The 23,535-nt window shown below is 40.8% G+C and overlaps 1 protein-coding gene across 1 annotated transcript in view; it reads right to left on the minus strand.

Annotated features, from left to right (window-relative positions):
- The window catches only part of LOC128362363 (NACHT, LRR and PYD domains-containing protein 12-like), a 94,742-nt gene that overhangs the window by 39,600 nt on the left and 31,607 nt on the right, over positions 1 to 23,535 (minus strand). The window contains exons 9-13 of the mRNA XM_053323103.1: positions 21,625 to 21,631; positions 11,933 to 12,543; positions 10,556 to 10,726; positions 10,097 to 10,270; positions 9,703 to 9,876 (exon numbers count right to left, since the gene is read on the minus strand). Coding sequence (XP_053179078.1) covers positions 9,703 to 9,876; positions 10,097 to 10,270; positions 10,556 to 10,726; positions 11,933 to 12,543; positions 21,625 to 21,631 — 1,137 coding nt within the window. The remainder of the gene's footprint in view (positions 1 to 9,702; positions 9,877 to 10,096; positions 10,271 to 10,555; positions 10,727 to 11,932; positions 12,544 to 21,624; positions 21,632 to 23,535) is intronic.

The raw sequence follows: 23,535 nt of genomic DNA on the forward strand, positions 1-23,535 counted from the left end.
GTCTGATTGTTGTTTCTGGTCTGTCTGGTTTCCTGGATGCTGTTTCAATCTGTCTGACCTCATGTTCATCATTGACCTCTGCAGTCCCTCCCTCTGTGATGTAGAGCGGTGTGTAGATCTGATTCAGAAGGGTTGGGTTTCCTGCTTTAGCGATCCCCTCAAACAGACACTGGAACTTCTTCTGCAGGTTAGACTTGAGTTTACGTCGACACCTGCCAGCAGGAGTTCCTGAATGAACACAATAAATATGATTAATAATTTAATAAAAAATAAAAAAATACTTCCCTAAAGAATACATATATGAACATTATCTTCCATCTCTTGAGACTTCAGTAAATGTCTCATTTATCCATCATATTAAATCTTTATAGAAATCCTCTTACTGCTCTGCAGACAGTCAGCCAGCTCCTCCTGCTTCATTCTCCTCAGGAAGTGCAGTGTGATCTTCAGAAATGCATCTCTGCTGCTCCTCCTCTGCTCTTCCTCCACACCGTCCAACACCTCCTCATACTCACTCTGAATCTCTAAGCCTTCTGGGTCATCTGGACTCAGACTCTTCTGCATCTTCTTCAGCTCATTCTTCACAAAAGTGACGATGTTCTCCTCCAGCAGCTGGAACAGGATAATATATGAATGACACAATCAAACTAACATCATGAAGCGAACATCAGATCCATGTTGGACACACTGACAATCCACTGGTCTCCAAAGTGCAGCATGGAGATGATTGTGAACTCAATAGATGTAAAAGTAGTTGTTGTACATGTACAGACCATAAAGATGGAGTCCAGGTGTGTTTGATGCTGCTGGGCAGACTGACCACTGGGAACCTCTGAGCTCTCCTGGTCCACTCTGTGGGGAATCATGAAGAATGAGCTCACATTATGTCTGTCCACACAGAGACAAACACAAGCTAAAGGTCCATCAAGTGATATTTGGATGTGAACAGAGAATCAGGTGACTCCCTGTAGTGGTAAAGCTTTACTAGTCCTGCTGATCCCACTGAGAATCAACAGCTCAGTCTGTTTGTAGCTTTCAGCTCAGAGTCCCTTTGGTTTAGTCCCAACAGCTCTCACCAACCCTCCATGAAGCTCTGCCTCCCTCACTGCACACTGCTGAAGGCAGCTACAACCAGTGTGTGGTTGTATGAGACTGGTTGTACTGGGCAGCTCCCAGTGTCAATGTGTCTGACTGTGTGAGTGTGAACGCTGCTCAGAGAACTTTGTCTGAGTCAATAAAGGTTTAAAAACAGGAGACCTGATAAGAGTCTGATGAAAACATCATTATGTTTTTATCTGTTTAAAATCCTCACCTGTGATCATCAGAGTGGCGTCCATCTTTGAACTTATAAGGATGATCCATAGACCAATCACTGTTCATAGACACACAGCTGGGTTCAGGTTGGTCCAGCTTCCTCCTGATAGAAACACAAGATACATTCTGCTCAGCACCCAGAACACACTGACACTAAATCTGTCAGTGATTTAATACACCTACTGTACACAACACAGTAGTATCCAGGTAGTTTCATATGAATTCACTGTTAAACTTCAACATGATTAACTGTATGAGTAGAGCTGTATTCAGTGCAGTGTGCAGCACCTGGAGGGGTGAAGCTGACACTCAGCCGAGGACACAGATGCATGAACTCCTTAAATCTCAGCTGGTGGTAAATGAGTGTTGGGTTCTTATTGTCTAAGGCTTCTCCTTCATCTACTGTCTTGGATTGAACCTCATTTGGACGTCTCTTTGGATAAAAGCATCTGCCAAATGAATTAATGTCAATAAAATGTTTGTTTGGTCTTTATTAAAGATGCTGTGATGATGAGCAGCTGTCTGGATAATTCTCTGTTCTGCAGACATTTCTGTTGACAGTCCTTCAGCCTGTTAGTGATACTATTGCTTCTCCTGCAGTTGTTTGATGTGGTTAACACACTGCTTCCTTTAGCTCATCCTGTCAGAGACTAATATTAACAGTGTACTCTGAAACTGACAAGAAACCAAGCTGACCACAGCTGCTGGTCTCTGAGAAGGAAACTACCAACTTTTAATGAGCTTACAGGAGCTGAGTGATACTCAGAGACACATTTTGGGTGGAGGCTCATTTTAATACAGTATAGTAAATAAAAGGTTGTGTGTGTGTTTGGTTTGGGTCAGTCAGCGTGCCCGCTGGGTGGTGAAACCAGTGGCTGCAACATATTTAATAAATATCATAGAATAATGATGCAATCATTAAACACAACCAATGAAGATTCATCTTTAATTTCCTGATGTTTTAAAGACATTTCTTGTAAACTGTGATGAGGGGCCCCGGCCCTCGTACCCACTCTAACATTCACACTGATCTGCTCTGTCCATCATCACTATAAAATGATGATCAATCAATAGAAATTATAGTATGAGAAGTGAATTCTTCTTTAAAACATGTTGAATGTTAACAGTTTTAATAAAAACAGCAACAAACTGAAATGATCTAATTAAGTTTTATAACAAAGTTCAGGAATGGAGACAACGCCTCAAACCTTCTCAATTTCCGCATAAGCAGTACTTAAGTCACACCCTATCTGCTCTATCTCCCTTCGTCTCATTTCAAATATACCACAGGCATGCTTGACCTTTTAGGTCCATCAAGTGATATTTGGATGTGAACAGAGAATCAGATGACTCCCTGTAGTGGTAAAGCTTTACTAGTCCTGCTGATCCCACTGAGAATCAACAGCTCAGTCTGTTTGTAGCTTTCAGCTCAGAGTCACTTTGGTTTAGTCCCAACAGCTCTCACCAACCCTCCATGAAGCTCTGCCTCCCTCACTGCACACTGCTGAAGGCAGCTACAACCAGTGTGTGGTTGTATGAGACTGGTTGTACTGGGCAGCTCCCAGTGTCAATGTGTCTGACTGTGTGAGTGTGAAAGCTGTTCAGAGAACTTTGTCTGAGTCAATAAAGCTTTAAAAACAGGAGACTTGATAAGAGTCTGATGAAAACATCATTATGTTTTTATCTGTTTGAAATCCTCACCTGTGATCATCAGAGTGGCGTCCATCTTTGAACTTATAAGGATGCTCCATAGACCAATCACTGTTCATAGACACACAGCTGGGTTCAGGTTGGTCCAGCTTCCTCCTGATAGAAACACAAGATACATTCTGCTCAGCACCCAGAACACACTGACACTAAATCTGTCAGTGATTTAATACACCTACTGTACACAACACAGTAGTATCCAGATAGTTTCATATGAATTCACTATTAACCTTAAACATGATTAACTGTATGAGTAGAGCTGTATTCAGTGCAGTGTGCAGCACCTGGAGGGGTGAAGCTGACACTCAGCCGAGGACACAGATGCATGAACTCCTTAAATCTCAGCTGGTGGTAAATGAGTGTTGGGTCTCAGCCCTTGTACCCACTCTAACATTCACACTGATCTGCTCTGTCCATCATCACTATAAAATGATCATCAATCAATAGAAATTATAGTTTTAATAAAAACAGCAACAAACTGAAATGATCTAATTACCAACATTATGGATCATTATGGATCAGAAATATCAATAAATGATCCAAATGTCAAATAATTCAACTGAGAACTATTTATCCTGATTGAGGTTTGAACTCATATTGTCCAATAACCTGATTTTAATACTGAGAACTATTTACTTTTAATCAGATGAACGTTGTTGTTTAAAATCAATAATAATATTTGGAGCGGTCGCTCTGAAGGACTCACAGCTGAGTTCAGGTTCAATCACCAACACTTCCCTCCAGGACAGATTCTGGATTATTGCAGTAAAATGTTTGATTTTGCAGCAGTTTTTCTAAATTATGATCAAATCTGAAAAAAGAAGTTTGATAAAAACCTTCAATAAAAACAAACTGAGTCAGTTACATTTAATATTTAGTGACAGTTTACCTTTTTGCAGCCGGACGTTGTTCTTTAAAATTAATGAAGTGACCCTTTGACTGATCACTCTTCATAGACACACAGCTGGGTCCAGGTCCAGGTCCAGGTCCAGGTCCAGGTCCAGGTCCAGGTCCAGGTCCAGGTCCAGGTCCAGCAGAGTCTGGTCTGTGCTGCCTCCTTGTTCTTCTACACAACACACACAGAGCTTTGAGTGTGAATAATGATGGTGGAGAACAGTGATGGACAGTTAGAGATCCTCATCTCACCTCTGAGCTTTGGTCTGGCTGTCATGTTCCCCACACTGAGAGCTTTTAGAGGGAGGGACTCCCTCCTCTCTGTCCTCACTCTGATCCATGCTGCTGAAGTCACATCCACATCAGTCACACACACTTTCTACCTTCATCTGGAGAGGAAACACAGATCATCCTTTACATCATTTCTCCTGTCACATCCTAAACATCAGCTGCTCCTCCTGTGATTGGCTGTTATTCTCTGTTATATATCAGTGTGAATGCAGCCAGACAGCAGTGTGAGGCAGAGAAAGCTGCCATCAGCTGCTGTACTTCTACTATCAGTCCACTAGATGGCGTCATGAAGCTGCAGTGAAGTGAAGAGCAGCACACATGATGCATGGAGGAGGATTTACATTCACTGACAGGCAGAAGGACTGAGAGCGACTACAGAGTCTCTGCACAAAATGACTTTATGCAACAAACAGCAGCAGATTATTTGAGATGAAACAACTGTGATGGAATTTATTTCACCTCAAGCCTTCAATATAACATTTATCATTTCCCCTCTATCAACATTTAAACATGATTTAATTAACTAAAAAGACAAATCAATATATCCACCACAACCAACTGAACAATACAGTGGTGTCTAGTAGAAAAATAGAATATATGACTCAACTATAAAATGTATTTTAATTTTAACAACAAAATAAAATGTCCTTTTCATAGAAATAAAAAAATCAAATAAATACTCAAAAACAAGACTTATTTTTCTTTTTAACATAAATTCAAATAAATACTTCTAAAACAAATAACCCAAAACTAATATCAACACTTTTCCTTTAAAATACAGACACAAAAGACACAAGAAACGAGGAAAGAACTGTAGTGCTGTTATTAGTGCTGTATAAGTATAAAGTAAAAAATAAGTTTCAAAAGCGAAAGTAAAAACCTTGGTATTATTCTTGACAATAAGCTAAAGTGGGACACTTTGCTTTTATTGAAAATGTTGTAACCTTTTGTATCATCTGCAGGTTTGGTAACACTACTGAGGCACAGAAACAGATAAACTGTATTAATGGTAAGTTAACTGGTCGGGATCACCTACCTGCCGACCTTTGAACACATTTACAGGAAGAGAACTGTGAGTCTTGTTCTGTTCAGGAAGTCAACACAGTAACAAACACAGAGCAGCTTGTTTGTGATGAAGAGGAAACATTAGAGATCCTAATGAAGACAATTCAAAGCAAACAAAGGTCCACTTACTCAACTTCTTCCTATGAAGGTTTTCTCTGTGCAGCTCTCTGCTGTCTGGACCAGGTGTGTTTTAAAAAGGGCGTCACCAGGACCCGGAAGCGACGCTTGTAAATTGTCGCGCGTGCCACACCCTTCAGTTCACAGAGTGGGCTCGTCACTCTGACAGAATGATCACCTGTACAGGCTCACCTCAGGCCTGTGTTTTATCATCTCTTTGTTCTTTTTATAAACCAACCTTCAGTTCACAGCAGAGTATTTCTCCGGTCAACAAGCGGCTCTGCTCTTCTGTTGTCACACTTGGACCTGTTTTTTCTCACTGTTTCTGATGCGTGTGTATGACACCCCACCCCTTATAGCCAGCCCATACACATACACACCGCATTCGTCAAACGGGGTTTAATTATTGAAAAATTGTTTTATTTTGAAATGTTTTATTTAGAAAACCGGATTCTCTCGTTGTTGCTTTGTTTGACTTCCTGTCCGCATTAGATACTGAGACACAGACATTAAACACCAATCAGCTCAGAGCTCAAAGATCAGCTGCTTTAACCCTGACACACTGCTCATATTCTGGCATTTCACAATATCCCCTCATATCTCTATACATAAGAGCAGAAAGAGTCAATTCTTCAGTTTTTACACTTTTTGTTGGAGAAAAAACAAAACAGTCCCATTATATATTGGTCCAATGTTACATCATCTCAATTAATTATATAAACAGTATTTTTTAAAGGTGTTTTTTTAATTTTTGAATAGATGGGTCAAACATTCAACACAAAGACAAAAATGCTGCAAGCTGCAAAAATGTCAGAATATGTCCATGTTTGTATATTATGGGTCATATAAGTAAAGGTCATCAAGTTTCTGCCTAAAGAAAAGTTTGGAGGTTGTGTTTTCTTCTCTCAAATGTAAAACTGTGTGGACCCTGAACAGTAAGGGTTAATATAACACATATGTGACCTACAGCCGCCTTCCTGCTGCCACTCTAACATGCTGTAAAAACCTCCTGATCACTGACAACAAACATCAACCTTTCTTTATGTTCAACATGTGAGTTCAGACTGTAGATGTGATGGAGGCGCTCAGGAATCACTTCCTCTATTTACACTCTGCTATAACAAGTCAGAGCAGGAAGCAGCAGCTCGTCCAATAATCCAAAATGAATCATGTTACACATTCACATCAGCTCACAGACACTTTCTACCTTCATCTGTGGAGGAAACACTGTGAGCACAGCTGAAAGCATCACTCATATCAGCTGCTTCTCCACAATCTCAACCATCTTGTGCTTCATAGAAATGAGCTGCTGTATATTCACATGTACACCTGTAGTGAGTTAGAGCTGAAAATCACTTTGTTTCCATCTGCATCAAACAGCTGATTCAGCAAACGGTTCATGGACACAATGAGTCCAAACCTGAACAAACATCAGCCCACAGCGAACTCACTGAATCCATGGCAGCGCTACACTTCCTGTGACATCACCCAGAGCATCATGGGAACTGTAGTCCATCACTGAGAGCATGATTCCCCAAATCAGATGAAGACCAGGAACAAAGAATAATAACAGGAGTAATGTTGACTGCAGGGGCGGTGCCAGACATTGTAGACATCCGGGGCTTAAGCCTGGTCTTACTAGGGGGGTTCGGGGGTTTGAAAAACAACCCCTTAAGTCTATCAGACCATCAAAATCAGATGAGGAGTTAATAGAAGATAACAGTCAGCGCTCTGCTGCCATCTAGTGGACAGACTCAGTGTGAGTGATCTGCTGCAGACTGAGCCGGGAACAGAAAGTGAGAAAGTTGATGCAAATGATGAGGAATTCTGTTATATAGTTAAATATAATATGAGGAGAAACTAACTAACTATATATATTTATATTCATACATATAAACACATACTGTACAGTGTGACATGTCCATACTACATGTGTGAATGTTATAACATTTTGACAGTCTTTGATTTCTTTCTACTAAAACAATAACTACATCTTATTATTATTATTATTATTATTATTATATGTTATGTTAATTCTTTTCTGATGCTGTCAAACATTTACTAACATCAGTGGTGTTTGTGCCGAACAGATAACGAACAAAACCAGCAAAACATTCACTACAAAGTTCTCACACAGTTTTATGGACATAAACTGACAAAGAAAAAACAATGAATTTAAGCTGAGGAAGGACTGAGGTGAAGTGAGAACAGCTGATCCATACTTTGCTGTAGTTTTTAAATTATTTCACAAAAGTCACAATTGATTTCAGTTTTTACAGATTGACAGAGCTGTCAGACTCATCAAAACTAATTAAAGTTGAACTAAACTAACCCAAAAACCTGAAACTGTTTTATCAAACAGGTTGATCCAGAGCCCTGACAGCAAAGACCAGGCTCCATATTTATCTGTGCTGATAATCAGCACTAATTCATTTCCCTCCACTCAGTGTGAAGTTAGAGAAAAACTAATGGAGGCTTTATTTATTGAATGATTGATGTGTTTAAACTGCTGATGGCACAGATAGATTTCAAAGAGCTGTAAGGACACATAAGTCAACAGGAGATGAGTTGGACAGTGGAGAAGATACATGAGGAAACCATGAGGCTGAACCAAGAGAATTTCACCAGCTGAGTCAGATTACCTGTTATCTTAATGAACATAGAGGCTGCATTTACTTCTCAGGCTTTCTTTACACTTTGTAAATATCATCTTATAATGAATGTTGGCTTCATAGTTTAGTTCCATAACCTTGGTAAGTTACCTGCCTGGTTACCTGTCTATACACATAATATATCAAATGACCACTGTGTAATATTTCCAGCTGAGACTGTGAGAAAACTACAACACGTCATTATTATTTCTACTCTGCTGCTCTGACTGTGGTAAAACAGACACGTCTCACTCTCTCCCAGCAGTAATCCTTCTCCTGCTGAAAGTCACAGTCAATTCTCTTCTGCTTCATTCATTAGTTTTAGTCCTCGTTAACTCTCAGTGTGATTCTGAGACGCTTGATAAATATGAGCCCAGGCTCACAGTCTGACTTATAACACCTGTTTTTATCTTTTCTGCATCAAACAGTTCATGTAGAACTAATCTGTAAAGTGCTGACTTCAGCTAAATCCAGAGATAACTGTTCAGTTTGTAGTCAGTTAAGAGACTTAAGTGAAGACGATAAAATCCAGATCCAGACTCCAGATGAATCATCAGGATCCAGCTGATCCTCTCTCAACACTCCTGGATGTTCACTCTCACTCTGATGGAGATCACTACCACCCCTCCCATCTGATGAGAGAAGAAGAAAGAACAGAGGAGATAAATGAGTGTTTAGTGAGACTCACTTGATCAGCTGTCAGTCAGTGATGCCGCACATCCAGTATAAAGAGCAGCAGGGACTTCAGTCCTGTTCAGACCAGAAGTGGAACAGCTGTGCAGCGTAGCTTGCTTCCTTTCAGCTCTCATGTTAACGTGTTGGAGTGAACACACTGAGCGCCACGCTCACACACCTGCACACACTTTTACTATCAAGTGTGTTTCCTCTGCAGATTTCATTCAAGTACACAGAGGAAATAAAGTGCTGAGAGTCATGAACACGTCATTACTGCAGAAACAGAGACATTCACTCATCACTTTACTGATGGATTTACTGCTGATACATGTCAATTCTGATCAAAGTTTAAAGCTACAGAGTCTCTGTGGGATTTGAAGATGTTTCCTGCTGTTAAATCATCACATGACAATCAGTCAGAGCTCTCAGCTAAACAGCTGCTGTGATTCCTGGACTTCAGCAGAGGTTCTGGTCTGTATAAAGACCACATGGTTACTAAACATAATGATGCTTGTGTGAAATCAGAGCCAGTGATTTGCAGGCTGCAGTCAGACTGATCTTAGAGCTCTGACAAAGATGAACTGATCAATAGTTTAGTGTTGAAATGAGAGAACAAACACTTTGAGATCAGATTTGATGATAAGGGTCACTGTCTCTATACATCTTGTAAGGCCGTCAGCTGTAATCCAGCTTTATTTCCTGCAGACATCAACACAACAACAACAGTCGTCTTCACATCAACTCAACCACATGATCACAACAAGCTTCTGGCTCATCTGATTGGCTGACTGTTCTCTCTCTCTCTCTCTCTGTCTTTCTGTCCAATCCTGAAGCCTGCCACCATTCTCCTCTCACAGCTTCACTGAGGAAAGCAGCACTGAGAAGGTTGGAGCTTCACCAGGAAATACTGGATCTTTGCTTTGATACTGACTGTGTTTAATACTAAACTGCTGAAACCAGCACAGACTGACTCCAACTCTCTACTGACCCCAGATACTCCAGTCTGCAGTCTGGACTCTGCTGAAGATCAATCAGCTGCTTCACATCTGAATCCTTCAGGTCGTTGTTACTCAGATCCAGCTCTCTCAGGTGGGAGGGGTTGCCCTTCACAGCTGAGGCCAGAGAAGCACAGCTGATCTCTGACAAACTGCAGCCCTTCAACCTGAATAAAGAATAAATGAGGTTTAAAAAAAAAGTTCATGCTTGAAATTATTCAGTGTTTCATAATAAGTTCAGAACTGAACAAGCTTTGAATGTAGAAGTTTAGAAAATGGAAACTCCAAACAGCTGAACCGGTTGTAAGTTAAATGTGACAAGTTAGTGTCACCACAACTGTCACATCATATTAATCTCAGCAGAGAAGTAAAAAGAAGGTGTCTAACCTCAGAGCCTCCAGTCTACAGTCTGGACTCTTCAGAAAACCAGTCAGTAGCTTCACTCCTGAATCCTGCAGCTTGTTGTTACTCAGATCCAGCTTTCTCAGATGGGAGGGGTTGCCCTTTAGAGCTGAGACCAGAGAAGCACAGCTCTTCTCTGACAAACTGCAGTCACGCAATCTGAATAAAGTAAAAATTATTTAGATTAAAATCCATTTATAATCCAATCAGATGTGTTCAGGTTTTAAATGTGTAGTTACTATGTTTCTCTAAAATGAGTCAGAATGCTTAACCAGTCTTAGCTTTTACACAGAACAAGACTCTGGATTTTGAATTACAGAAAATAAAAAACAAAACAGAAAAAACTATTTAAAAAAACAAATAAAATGTGTGTGTGTGTGTGTGTGTGTGTGTGTGTGTGTGTGTGTGTGTGTGTGTGTGTGTGTGTGTGTGTGTGTAACTGACCTCAGAGTCTCAAGTCGACAGTTTGGACTCTCCAGTCCAACAGACAGCAGCTGCACTGCTGAATCAAACAGGTAGTTTTCACTCAGGTCCAGATCTGTCAGATGGGGGTTGGACTTCAGAGCTGAGGCCACATGTTTATAGTCGGTCTCTGAGAGTCCACAGGCAGAAAGTCTGTCATGACACATATATTACAACATACATTATCATAAAAGAGGACACTTTATATTTACTTCATTTGATGATGAAAGTGACTTTAACATTTCCTAATTAGATCAATATTTGCACTTTATCATCAGTGATCACCATCAGTGGTTCAGCTAATCTTCAATTTTAAAAAAATCCATTAATGTAAATAGACATTTGAGATAAACATTAGACAAGATGAGAGAGAGACTGCTGACATTGCAGTTATATGGGATACATCTTAATCAGTAGGCTAACCAGTAAGCTACCAGAACACTCCTAGCTTAGCTGATGGTGTCTCACTGTGCTTGGATGAAGCAATAATTCTCATCATTCCCTCTCATACCTGCAGACTTTTAATCTTTGTTTTGCTTTAATCTTGCATATGGACAGAAAAAGTTACATTGAAGTTTCCATAATGTGCACAGTCTGTCTGTGTGATCTGATCCCATGTCTTTCTCTACAAATAAATATTTATGGTGCTTTCCACTACACAGTTCTAGCACTACTTGGCTCGACTCGACTCGACTCGTTTTTGTGTGTGTTTCCATCAGGGATAGTACCTGATACCTGGTACTTTTTTAGTATCTGCTCTGATGAGGTTCCAAGCGAGTCGAGCCAATACTAAATGTGATGTCAACAGACTCCCGGCCACTGATTGGTCAGAGAGTCACTGCAAGAGTCATGAGCCGTCCCACACAAGAAGCAAACCCGGCATTTTTAAATAGTGGCAACAGTGTTACAGTGATTTGTGTCTCTTCTCTTGTATTGTGTGTGACAAAAGACACAGGCAGAGCAAGTACACCATCGCCTCCATGTCCTCCATTATTTATCTGTTTGTGTAGCGTATAAAACAAAGTCACCGCAGTTTCGTGCAGCGTTGCTATGACGACCCTGCCCACGTTGAGGAGGAGCTATAGTAATGGAAGGTTCCTGGTACCAAACCGAGTCAAGCAGAGTAGTGCTAGAACTGTATAGTGGATAAGTGCCATTAGTCTTGGAGACAGATGACTGCATATTCAATATTATTTACACTCACAACATTTGAAATAAGAACATCTGACTAAATATAACTAATATTATTAGTAGTAGAGTACTGTTTTAACAATGTTAAGAATTTCATATGATTTATATTTGAATGAACTAAACTACTAATCTGCACTGATTTATAATGTTAATCACATCTGGACTTACACAGCCTTTCTGCAGTTCCTCACAGCTGGGATCAGTCTCTGTCGTCCCTCCTCTGATGCTTTGAACTTCTGCAGGTCCAACTCATCCAGAACCTCCTCTGACATCTGCAGTATGTCGACCAGAGCTGAGCAGTGGATATCTGGATATGATCTGTTCTCTGACTTCAGGAACTCTTGGATCTCCTGATGCACTGAGCAGTCGTTCATCTCCATCAGACAGTAAAAGATGTTGATGCATCTGTCAGGAGGGATCCAGGGACTACCATTATGATAAAAGTAATACTTGTCACTGTTCATCTCCTTCAGGTTGTCGATGATGCTCTGGATGGTTACTGGACTGTCTGTCTGACCCAGCAGGCCTCCTAAGAGACTCTGGTTGGACTCCAGACAGAGGCCATGAAGGAAGCGGACAAGCAGGTCCAGGTGGCCATTTTTACTTTTGAAGGATTTATCCATGACTTCCATTAGAAAATACTCCAGAAATGAGTTATGGTAGTATCCTCCCAGGGAGTCCTTCAGTACCTCTGTCTTCCTGCTGGTGTAACAGTGGTACATGTAGACTGCAGCCAGAAATTCCTGAACGCTCTGATGAACAAAGCTGTAGACTGTTTTCTGGAAGATCACACTCTCTCTTTTGAAGATCTGTTTACAAACTCCTGATAACACCGAGGCCTCTCTGACATCAAGACCACACTGCTCCAGGTCTTTTTCATAGAACACAATGCTTCCTTTCTCCAGATGCTCATATGCCAGTCTCCCCAGCTTCAGAAGAAGGTCCCTGTCAGCCTCCGTCAGCTCCTGTGGACTCGTCTCATGTCCCTCATCACACTTGTTCTTCTTCCTCTTTGTCTGAACCAGCAGGAAGTGTGAGTACAGGTCAGTCAGGGTCTTGGGCAGCTCTCCTCTCTGGTCTGAAGTCAACATTGGCTCCAGAACTGTAGCAGTGATCCAGCACAAGACTGGGATGTGACACATGATGTGGAGGCTCCTGGATGTCTTGATGTGTGAGATGATTCTGCTGGACTGCTCTTCATCACTGAATCTCTTCCTGAAGTACTCCTCCTTCTGGGCGTCAGTGAAGCCTCGTACTTCTGTTACTCTGTCCACACATGAAGGATGGATCTGATTGGCTGCTGCAGGTCGGGAAGTTATCCAGATGAGAGCTGATGGAAGCAGCTTCCCCTTGATGAGGTTTGTCAACAGCACACTGACTGATGACTTCTGTGTGACATCAGTCACGACTTCACTGTTGTTGAAATCCAGTGAAAGTCTGCTTTCATCCAGGCCGTCAAAGATGAACAGAACTTTACAGCCAGCGAGCTTCTCTGCTGTGAGCTTCTGTAATGTTGGATAGAAAACATGTATCAGCATGAGCAGACTGTACTGCTCATATTTGATCAAGTTCAGCTCCTTGAACGAGAACGGAATCAGCAGACTGATATCTTGGTTTTTGGAGTGCTGTGCCCAGTCCAGAGTGAACTTCTGCACTGAGAAGGTTTTTCCAACGCCAGCGACACCGTTCATCAGAACCACTCTGATGTGTTTCTGTTGGTCAGGTAAGACTTTAAAGATGTCCTGACACTTGATTGGAGCGTCATGGAGGGTCTCCATCTTGGAAGCTGTTTCAAGATGCCACACCTCATGTTGGGTATTAACCTCTTCACTCTGTCCCTCTGTGATGTAGACCTCATTGTGGATATCGTCAGGGAGGGTTCTTTTAGTTGGTTGACCACTCTTCATCAGACAGCTCTTATGTTTATTTAAAATTTTCTGCAGACCTACAACTGCTGAAAGAGAAGAAAGTGTAGACCTGAGGCCTGTACTACAAAGCTGGATTAACATACCCTGGATATCTCTCCGTTACCTGGGTTGACTTACCAAGACATTCGCAGTCTAGGATAAGCGGTACTACGAAGCTGGTTCACAACTCTGTAATTGAATCCAGTTCCAATCTGGATCACTGCATGCTCACATAAAGGGGAGGTGTTTGCAGCGTCTGACCAATCACAAACATGCAGAAACTCTGCAGAGCAGCCTACTTTACCATGGAGGAGCAGACAATTATTCTTCAACAATATGAAGAATTCAAACACATCATCCAGGCCAAAAGCAACACTGATGCAGCAAAAGCCAGGAAGGAATGCTGGCAGAAAATTACCGAACATAACATAACCTGCTCCAGAGCAGGTTATGTTCTGGATAAGTTACCATGGTGATTTACCCTGGTAAGAAGTGAACCAGCGTCGTAGGATGGAAAACCCAGGGTTAACCCTGAAGTTACCTCGATAAGAGAAACTCCAGCTTCGTAGTACAGGGACTACTATTGTGTGTTTATATGCACTGACATAACCAGGTTAGTGAGTGATGATGGAAGTAGTAACCTGATTACTGTAAATTTGTGTACAAGCAACAAATCTGATCAGATTCCTCCTCTACATTGACCTTATTCTCAGAACATGCCTTTCTTATTTTATCAGTATTAGTGATAGAAGACATGTTAGTCCTGACTTTTTGTTCTGTTTTGCTCTGTGTCGGAGCCAGAACAATTCCTCACTATATGAATGTGTCTGAATTCAAGAAACTGGAAAATGTTAAGTGGTAGAAACCAACTTATTTAGACTTCTAAAGAATACTTTCTTAATATGTTTTAGTTGGATTCTAAGTTCAAGGATGAATCGCTCTGTAATGATTTCTCCTTTCATTCAGTGGACGAGATATCGCCAGATTTACTGTGGGCATGTCTGTGCGTAGTTATGTCTGCAGCATTACATGATCATTTAGTCTGACTTCATGTTTGTCATCACCATTACTTTTGAACCCCTGCAATTTAGGTGCTTTTAAAAGAGCTATATCATCACACACTCCTTTCAATATTTACGTAAACCTACTGTCAAATATTTAATAAATGTAGCGTCAATTATTTTATTTTGAATTGAAGCACAGAGCCTGAAGAACAAAAATGAGTAACTGTCTCAAAAATACTCACTGTCTGGAGTGTTTCTCCTCTCAGATCTGCTTTCTGGGTGTGATATGATGTTTATCGCTTCCTGTGACTGACCTTCTGCTCCTGAGCTGATGGTTGACAACTTGCTTACCAGATCATTCCTGCTGATCTTCTTTAAAATGCTCTCCAAAACCTCCACAGCTCCAGCAAGTTCATATTTCTGCACCATCAGGTCCACCACATCCCGCCTCTCTGCCTTTGACAGCAGGTCCACTTTGATGGGCTCGATGTCGTCCACCTTTTCACTCAAGTGCCACTTGAAGTTCTTGAATTCATCGTTTCTTAAATCATCCAGAATGTTGAGGAGATCCACCTCTGACATCTTGGCTCTCTGGTCAAATCAGAAAACATTAATAAGAGAACGGTTGTGTTTCTGTCTGTCAGTAGAAACTCATTCTGTGTTTGTACTGCGTCTGATTGATTTGACAGACAGACCAGTTTGGCTGCAGTTGTTTCAGTGTCAGAAAAACAGTAAAAACGTCTCAACACAAGGCTACTCAATCAAAAATGCTTCTGTTAAAATTGGTATTTTTCTTAAATATTGAGAATAAAAATTCAATCTTAAACCTCATTAACCAAATTAATGTGATTAATGCTAATTATCATCAAAATGAGGAGGAAGTATTTAGGTCCTTTTATCGAAATCAAAGCATCTATTTAAAATACTCCAGTACAAATAATGGTTTTACATACAACATCTTAAAATATTATCAGCAAAACATACTTAAAGTAATGTGAAAGTACTTATCATGTCAGTTATATTATTTTGATATTTTGTTATATATTATGTTAATATTATATTACGGCTGATACATTAACATGTAGCTGGTCATATGGACATAATTTGGACTACTTTATGAGTTATTGTTATCTATAGTAGGTAAAATCTTAATCTACTAAATCAGCAGTTACTCCAGCTGTCAGATACATTTAGTGCAGTAGAGAGTAAAATATTCAGTAAAGAAACAAATTAGACTAAAAGTATAAGGCAGACTCAAAACTGCCATCGACTATAGTAAAGTTACCATAACAAATAAGTGTACATGGTTTTCATTCACACACAAAACAGAAAGAAAAGTTTCCTCTCAAATCAATGAAATATATAAATCATCTACTTTGTCATCATGGCACCTTGCAGATAACTGAACCTTTGGCTGTTCTTCACCTGTTCACACAGTCAACTTTATATTACACTGACCAGAATGATGATTAAAGAAATATCAGCAAACATTTTGAAAATAGTTTCTCAAACATGTGTTGTCATTGTTTCCCTGTAAAACACTAAACACTGCAGATTACAGGTATGAAGAGATCCACATTTCAATAAAAATATTAACAGCCTGAATAGTAATATTAACTATAGTGATACATAATTAACATTAGCAGAAGCAGTAACAGTAATACAAGCATTAGCAGTTTTAATTGCAACTGAAACATCAGCCAGTCTAATTAAGTTAGAAAAGTAATTAAATACCAGACACAGTATTCTTCTGCAGTCCTGCTCCCTTTAATGAATCTTCCTAAGCATGTGCATAAAGACTTCTGATCTCTGCAGCACATTTACCTGCTCACACAGACATTTTATACTTTCAGTCTCCAACCAATAACCACAACAACTGGTGACAGTTGCAAGCACCTTGCATGCAGTGACACCTCAATGTCTGTAGAATCGTTTCCTGGAAGATAACCAGTTCCTTATATGGTGTCATGTCTGCCTTGTACAGCTCAGTTTCCTGTCTTTGCATTGAGTTCACCTTTGTCATGATCATGTCTTTAAATTGGGGTCACCATGTATCATGAACCTCTTTTTCTTTGTTCCTAATAGACAAGAGACTTATTTGACCTACACAAAGCAGGTGTGAGATGTCTTAGTGAGACATTTTAACCCTTTATTTATTCAGGTTTATTTAGTATGTATTTATTCTATTTCACCCAGCAACAGCTCTTTCTCAGAAAAGCCCTGATGATATTCACACAGTTAAATATTTTACATTTTTGTAATATTAGAAAAAAGAAGAGAAACTTCTTTAATATGAGAGCTTTAATTCCAAAAACAACACTTTATTTTGGTAAAATTTTGCATGTGTGAAACATTTCAGAATAAAGAATAAAGAACACTTGGTGAGAGCTTGTCTTCAATTTGACCGCCAAAAACAACTAAAAAATATTTTTTGGGGGAGTGGTTATGGTTATGGTTATGGTTAGGGTTAGGGTATGTTTACAGCATTTCCAGGAACGTATGTTTGTTTGTGTGCATGCGTGCGTACATGTGTGGGATCTGATGGAAATAAAAGTATGTTGCACACATCTAAACGTGTGGGAACAGGATTTGTGACTTTTGTGGGGGGGGGGGGGGGGGGTTAGTGTGCATGAACAACATTTCATATTCTGCTCTGTCCAGTTCATCATACATAAGAGATGTTCGACAATTCATTGGGAGTCCTGAAAAATCCTGGAACACTGGAACAAAAGTACCTGTATTCAATAACCAGCTGTCACATTTAACTTAGAGCTTGTAGAGAAAATACAAATTTTAACTTTTCCTTGCTGCTGTTGCCAAGTGGTGCACATAGGGGAATGTTGGGTCTCTAAAAGAAGTATAGAGTACAGTCTAGAGCTGCTCTCTGTGAAAAGTGCCTTGCAACAACCTTTGGTGTGATTTGACGCAATATAAATAAAATGAATTGAACTTAGGGGCAATTTAGAGTAATCAATAAACCAAACGTGCATGTTTTTGGTCTGTGGAAGGAAGCTGGAGTATCAGGAGAGAACCAACGCAGGCACAAGGAGAACATGCAAACTCCACACTTGAACCCAGAAACCAGTACAATAGTAGAAACCAGACAAGAGCAGAACATTGAACAATAACAACAATACAAGCACTGACTAGATAATGTTTAGCTTTTTTGAATGAAAAATGTCTTAAATCTATTAATCGAATATCAAAATAATTATAGTTTAATTTCCTGTCCGTCGACTAATTGATTAATCAACCAATCATTTCAGCTCAACACTGTTATGTGTTGGTAGATGTTGCTTGTGAGTTGTAAAAAATCGATTTGTTTCTTTCAGTTTGAGGTTTTAAAGTCTTAAAATAAATCTTTTTTGCTGCAGATTTTTTGCTGCAGCTTCTTTGTTCATCAGTCATTCTGTCTCCATGTAGCAGCCGAAATAGGTCACAGCACAGTGAGGCTTCTGTGGTTGAACAGTAGCTCAGCTTGTCTGATCAGCTGTACCAACAACAGACTCATAATTTGCACACTTAAAATCTGCACCTTAAAACTCAGGGACTGTATTGAACAGCAATCATATTGTTTAACTATGATGTATGTGTTTTGTTATGTTGTTATTTAAGTTAAATCACCTTGCAATTTGCATCATTTCATTATGCCTTGCAGAAATACTGGTCTGATTTAAATTGACATTTATTTAACAGCAGAGTTAATGCCTGATATTTGAGAGAGGAGGATGCAGCTGAACAATTGTAACACTATTTTTACCTGCATGTAGAGAACAGAAGTTAACTCAGGGTGTAGCTGAACGAGGAATAGGACAGTGGAAGAGAAGATGTTCTTCATGTTCTTCATGGAGAGGCCAGGTCAACTAACACCAAACCTCACATCAGCAATCTAACCTTTGGGTTATTTAACATCTGCTCGCTGACCAACAAGGGACCTCTGCTCTATGATCTACTGAATGACCATAAGTTTGATTTCTTTTGCTTGACTGAGACATGGCAGCAGCCTAATGACTTTTCACACCTTAATTAAACTATTCCTCCTAGGTTTGTCTACACATCACAAGCCCGTACCTCTGGCAGGGTGGGTGGCGATACCTGGCGATACTATACATTGAAAAGTGTCCTCTATTACTGTGCCTGTGTACCCTTCATTTGAGTCCATTGCTCTCCAAATCAAGGGCCCAACTCCTACCATCCTCGCCACTATTTATCGACCACCCAAGCCGAACAATGCCTTCCTGCAGGTATTCTCTGCCTTCTTAATAACCTTATGTTCTGTGACCTCAAATTTACTATTGCTGAGTGATTTTAATATTCACTTGGATAGAATCAACAATGCTTTTACAACAGACTTTACTTCATGCCTTGACACATTCTTGACCTAATCTGCTGTTCTGGTGTAACCCTCATAACTGCTGTGCCTCAGATCTGCCTATCTCAGACCACAAGTTAATATCCTGCAATGTCAATCTAAGATTATCCAAGACTAATAAACTATGGTCACATTCCAAAACATCAACACTATTGACTTGTTGGCCCTCTCTAATGGAATCAATGACTTCCCCAGCAAAGACAATTTATCCATCACAGATGAACTGGTATCTCACTACAATGATGGACTGCATGGACTGCTGAATACTCTTGCATACCTCAGCAGACAGGTACTGGTAGGCCAAGCGGAGTGCAGCTCCGGCGGTCACTGAGGCAAAAACCCAGACATGGCAGGAGTTCGGTGAGGCCATGGAAAACGACTTCCGGACGGCTTTGAAGAGATTCTGGACCTTTGGGTAGTGACCCAAAGAACAAGATTGTGGGTACAAGCGACTGAAATGAACTTCCTCCATAGGCTGGCTGGGCTCTCCCTTAGAGATAGGGTGAGAAGCTCAGTTATCCGGGAGGAGCTGGGAGTAGACCCGCGACTCCTCCGTGGCATCTAGTCAGGATGCCTCCCGGACGCCTCCCTGGTGAGGTGTTCAGGGCCCGTCCCACCAGTAGGAGACCCAGGACACGCTGGAGAGACTGTCTCTCGGCTGGCCTGGGAACGCCTCAGGATCCCCCGGGAAGAGCTAGACGAAGTGGCTGGGGAGAGGGAAGTCTGGGCTTCCCGGCTTAGGCTGCTGCCCCCGAGACCCGACCAGGATAAGAGGAAGAAGACGGTACGGTACATTAATGGATAAATGGATGGATGAAATCTCTGGCTACCAAACACATCTAGTTTTTAAGGGTGGATTAGGATCTATTGATGGTATTTTAAGGATTTTTATTTCATTCTGTAACTTTGTGGTGACAGTTTGAGGAAGATCTAAGAGAATAAACATTGTTATTGTGGAGGTTTATGATATGGACAGTAATTCAGGGGATGGTTCACTAGGGTCATTCGCCCCTGGGCGTGTGTCAGGACACAATGATGAGAGTTTATTGCAGTTAGGGAAACTTTACTGATGGTGCAGGACGTTCACAGTATACAGGGCAGGTATACAGTATTGTTAGAGTAGTTTGTTTGTATGTGTGGTTTCTGCAATAAATACAAACAGATAACAACATTGGTGTTAATATTACACTGCACTATTACTAGTATAATAAATACAGTATACAAACATTCCCACCAGTACATTAACTTTCCCCTACACATTCCCACAATATACAGTTATCCTCTAAACTGCACCATATATCTATAATAACCCAAATAATAATCTATGCAGTCATATACAGCACTCAACGAGCTTCATTAAACATCAAAGGCAGACCGCACTGGCTACACAAGCCGCAAAATATAGCTGCACCCACGATCACTACACATGACCAAACTGACCCCAGATCTGCCGTTATTGACTAATATTGTTCATAGAAATAATAACCTGAACATTATCTATCAGCATAATGTAGCGTCCCCGGCTGAATGATGGTCATACTCTCTAACTGATGGTTCAGTGTTTTTATTTTTAAGAACCTTCCTTGGACACTTTGAACACACCGTAAGAGCTATGAAAGAAAACAAAAAATACATATTTGCATTAATAAACAAATTAATAAAATAACTGGCTTTATCTCCTTAATCTAAACTGATAAGATGCTAATTGGCCTTCCTGCTAGCTAAAACGTATAACCATAAAACTGCATCAAACAGTACCAAACACCACAATTTGAGCTAAGCATTAAACATAACATGAAAAGAAATGATTACAAACCTTGTGCCCTTATCAGCCAGGTGCTAATTGACCATTAACTATTTTCCTCCCGTCAGGTAGACACGCTTTTTTAACTATACATACACACTGACGACAAAAACTCAAGATACCCTTTACTTCCGGTGAAAACACTTTCAAAATAAAAGCACCAAATTGAATGTCCGTTATAACTAATGAAATAATAACCTGGCCTTAAAGAATGCTCAGAAAATAAATAAATAAACATAAAAATAACACATTCAAGACTAAAGGTCATTTACACTCCCACCAAATCATAACCGATTTTCATCACAATATGGGATGTAAAACACAAATGATTTCCAAACTCAGTATGACCTTTAACTCTCAAAGTCTATAACAATGTCCATAAGCTCTTCATACTGTAAAGGATATGGTTGAGAAGTGAAGAATGTGGTTAACCAGTCTCTAGGAGCAGGATCAGCTTCTGCACTGGACGTTCGACAATGGATGGCTTGCCAGAACGCTGTCCCTCCTTTTCTATCTTTTGGTCTCCAATCTGAATTTTTACTCTTCTCACCAGTCCATCTTTATCAGTCATTGTCTCTACAACTTTAGCCAGCTTCCACTTATTGCGAGGCAGATCATCCGTCTTCTCCATCACGATGTCGCCGACAGTGAGGTTTTTCCTTGGAGTATGCCAGTGCTGTCTGGTGGCAATATTATAGAGGTACTCTCTTCTCCACCGACCCCAGAACTGCTCCGCTAGATACTGAACATGACGCCACCTCTTACGAGCATACATGTCCTCTCTGATGAATCTGCCAGGAGGTGGCTGTGGACTATTTGGATCATTTAGATTGTCAACTGTGAGTGGTCGACTGTTCACAATAGCTGCTGCCTCATAAAAGAATGTCCGAAGAGAGGAATCATCCAGCCTGCCTGATGAGGGTGAAAGAGTGGAATGAAGAACATTCCTCACCGTTCGGATTTGTCTCTCCCATACACCTCCAGCATGGCTTGCATGTGGAGCATTCATGTTGAAATCACACTGCCTTTCAGCCAAGAACGTGGTCAGACGATTAGCATCTAATTGCTTAAGAGCATCATTTAGTTCATTTTTAGCTCCAACAAAGTTAGATCCTTGATCACATCTTATATCGCGTACGGCTCCTCTTATGGCAATGAAACAACGAAGTCCATTAATGAAGGCATCTGTTGACATATCGTCCAGCATTTCAATATGGATAGCTCGACAACAAAGGCATGTGAAAAGCAGACCGTATCGCTTTTGTACTTTGCGTCCTTGCTTTGTGAGAAATGGACCGAAACAGTCCATTCCACAATAGGTGAATGGTGGTGATGGATTCACACGCTCAGACGGCAAATCTGCCATCCGCTGTTCTTCTGTGAACCTTCTGAGTTTCCGACATGTGACACATTGATGCAGATGCGCTGCCACAGCTCTGTTGATTCCTGGAATCCAATATCCATTTGATCTGATCTCATTAACTGTCATGCCCTTTCCTTGATGTTGAACCTTCTCATGACAATGAGCAATTATTGTTTTGGTAATGGGATGATCCTTTGGTATAATTACTGGATGCTTCATTGAGGTAGGGAGTGATGCATTTTTTAGTCTTCCTCCCACCTTGAGGAGTCCATCTTGATCAAGAAAGGCATCCATCTGAAACAGTTTACTCTGAGTAGGAAGTTGAGTTAACTCACTGAGCAGCTTTATCTCTTCTGGATAGACTTGCCTCTGTAAGTCCTTTATGATGATGCAGCGTGCATCTTCTCGTTCCTGTACAGTGCTGTGATCTGTTGACTTATCACCTCTGACACGACGAATGAGACGAGAGACTGCTTGGGTCGCTTTCGACCATGATGAAAACCTTGACAAGTGGTCTGAGAGACTGAATTGTTCAAGTGTCTGTGTTTTTAGCGTCTGAATCCTTTTCACTTCAGGATCCCCAATCTGTATTTCTGTACTAACATCTGCAGCTGGAGGTATCTCTTTCTCCCATAGGAACCGAGGTCCTGTGAACCAGCTTGATGTAAGAATCTCAGTTGCACTAGAACCCCTAGAGGCGAGGTCTGCAGGGTTATTGTTAGTTGAGACATATCTCCATTGCTGAGGAGATGAGTTGAGATGTATTTTCTGTATACGGTTTGACACAAAGGTGTGAAACCGACGTGACTCGTTGTTGATATAGCCCAAAACCACTTTGGAATCAGTCCAGAAATACTCAACAACATTTGCCAAACCGAGTTCTTCCTTCAGGATATTGCTTGCTGCAACCGACACAACAGCAGCTGTTAACTCCAGCCTGGGGATAGTCGTGACCTTAATTGGAGCTACTCTGGACTTTCCAATAACCAGGGCACAATGGACACTTCCACCTTCATTCACCTGTCTCAAATATGAACACTGGCCATAACCACTTGTGCTTGCGTCAGAGAAATGGTGTAGCTCCTTTCTCAAGACTTGTCCAAAGCCAGGGGGCACATAGCAGCGTGGTATGGGGATTTTCTCTAAATTTGCAAGATCATTCTTCCAACGCTCCCACGCTGGTTGCAGTTCACTGGAAAGGGGATCATCCCAGCCTGTGCCGTGCCTACACATTTCTTGAAGCACCTTTTTTCCAGTAAGCAGGAAAGGGGCAACAAACCCCAGGGGGTCGTAAAGGGAAGCAACTGTGGACAGTATACCA

Source organism: Scomber japonicus, chromosome 7 (genome assembly GCF_027409825.1).
Source record: "Scomber japonicus isolate fScoJap1 chromosome 7, fScoJap1.pri, whole genome shotgun sequence".
NCBI classification, from domain to species: Eukaryota; Metazoa; Chordata; class Actinopteri; order Scombriformes; family Scombridae; genus Scomber; species Scomber japonicus.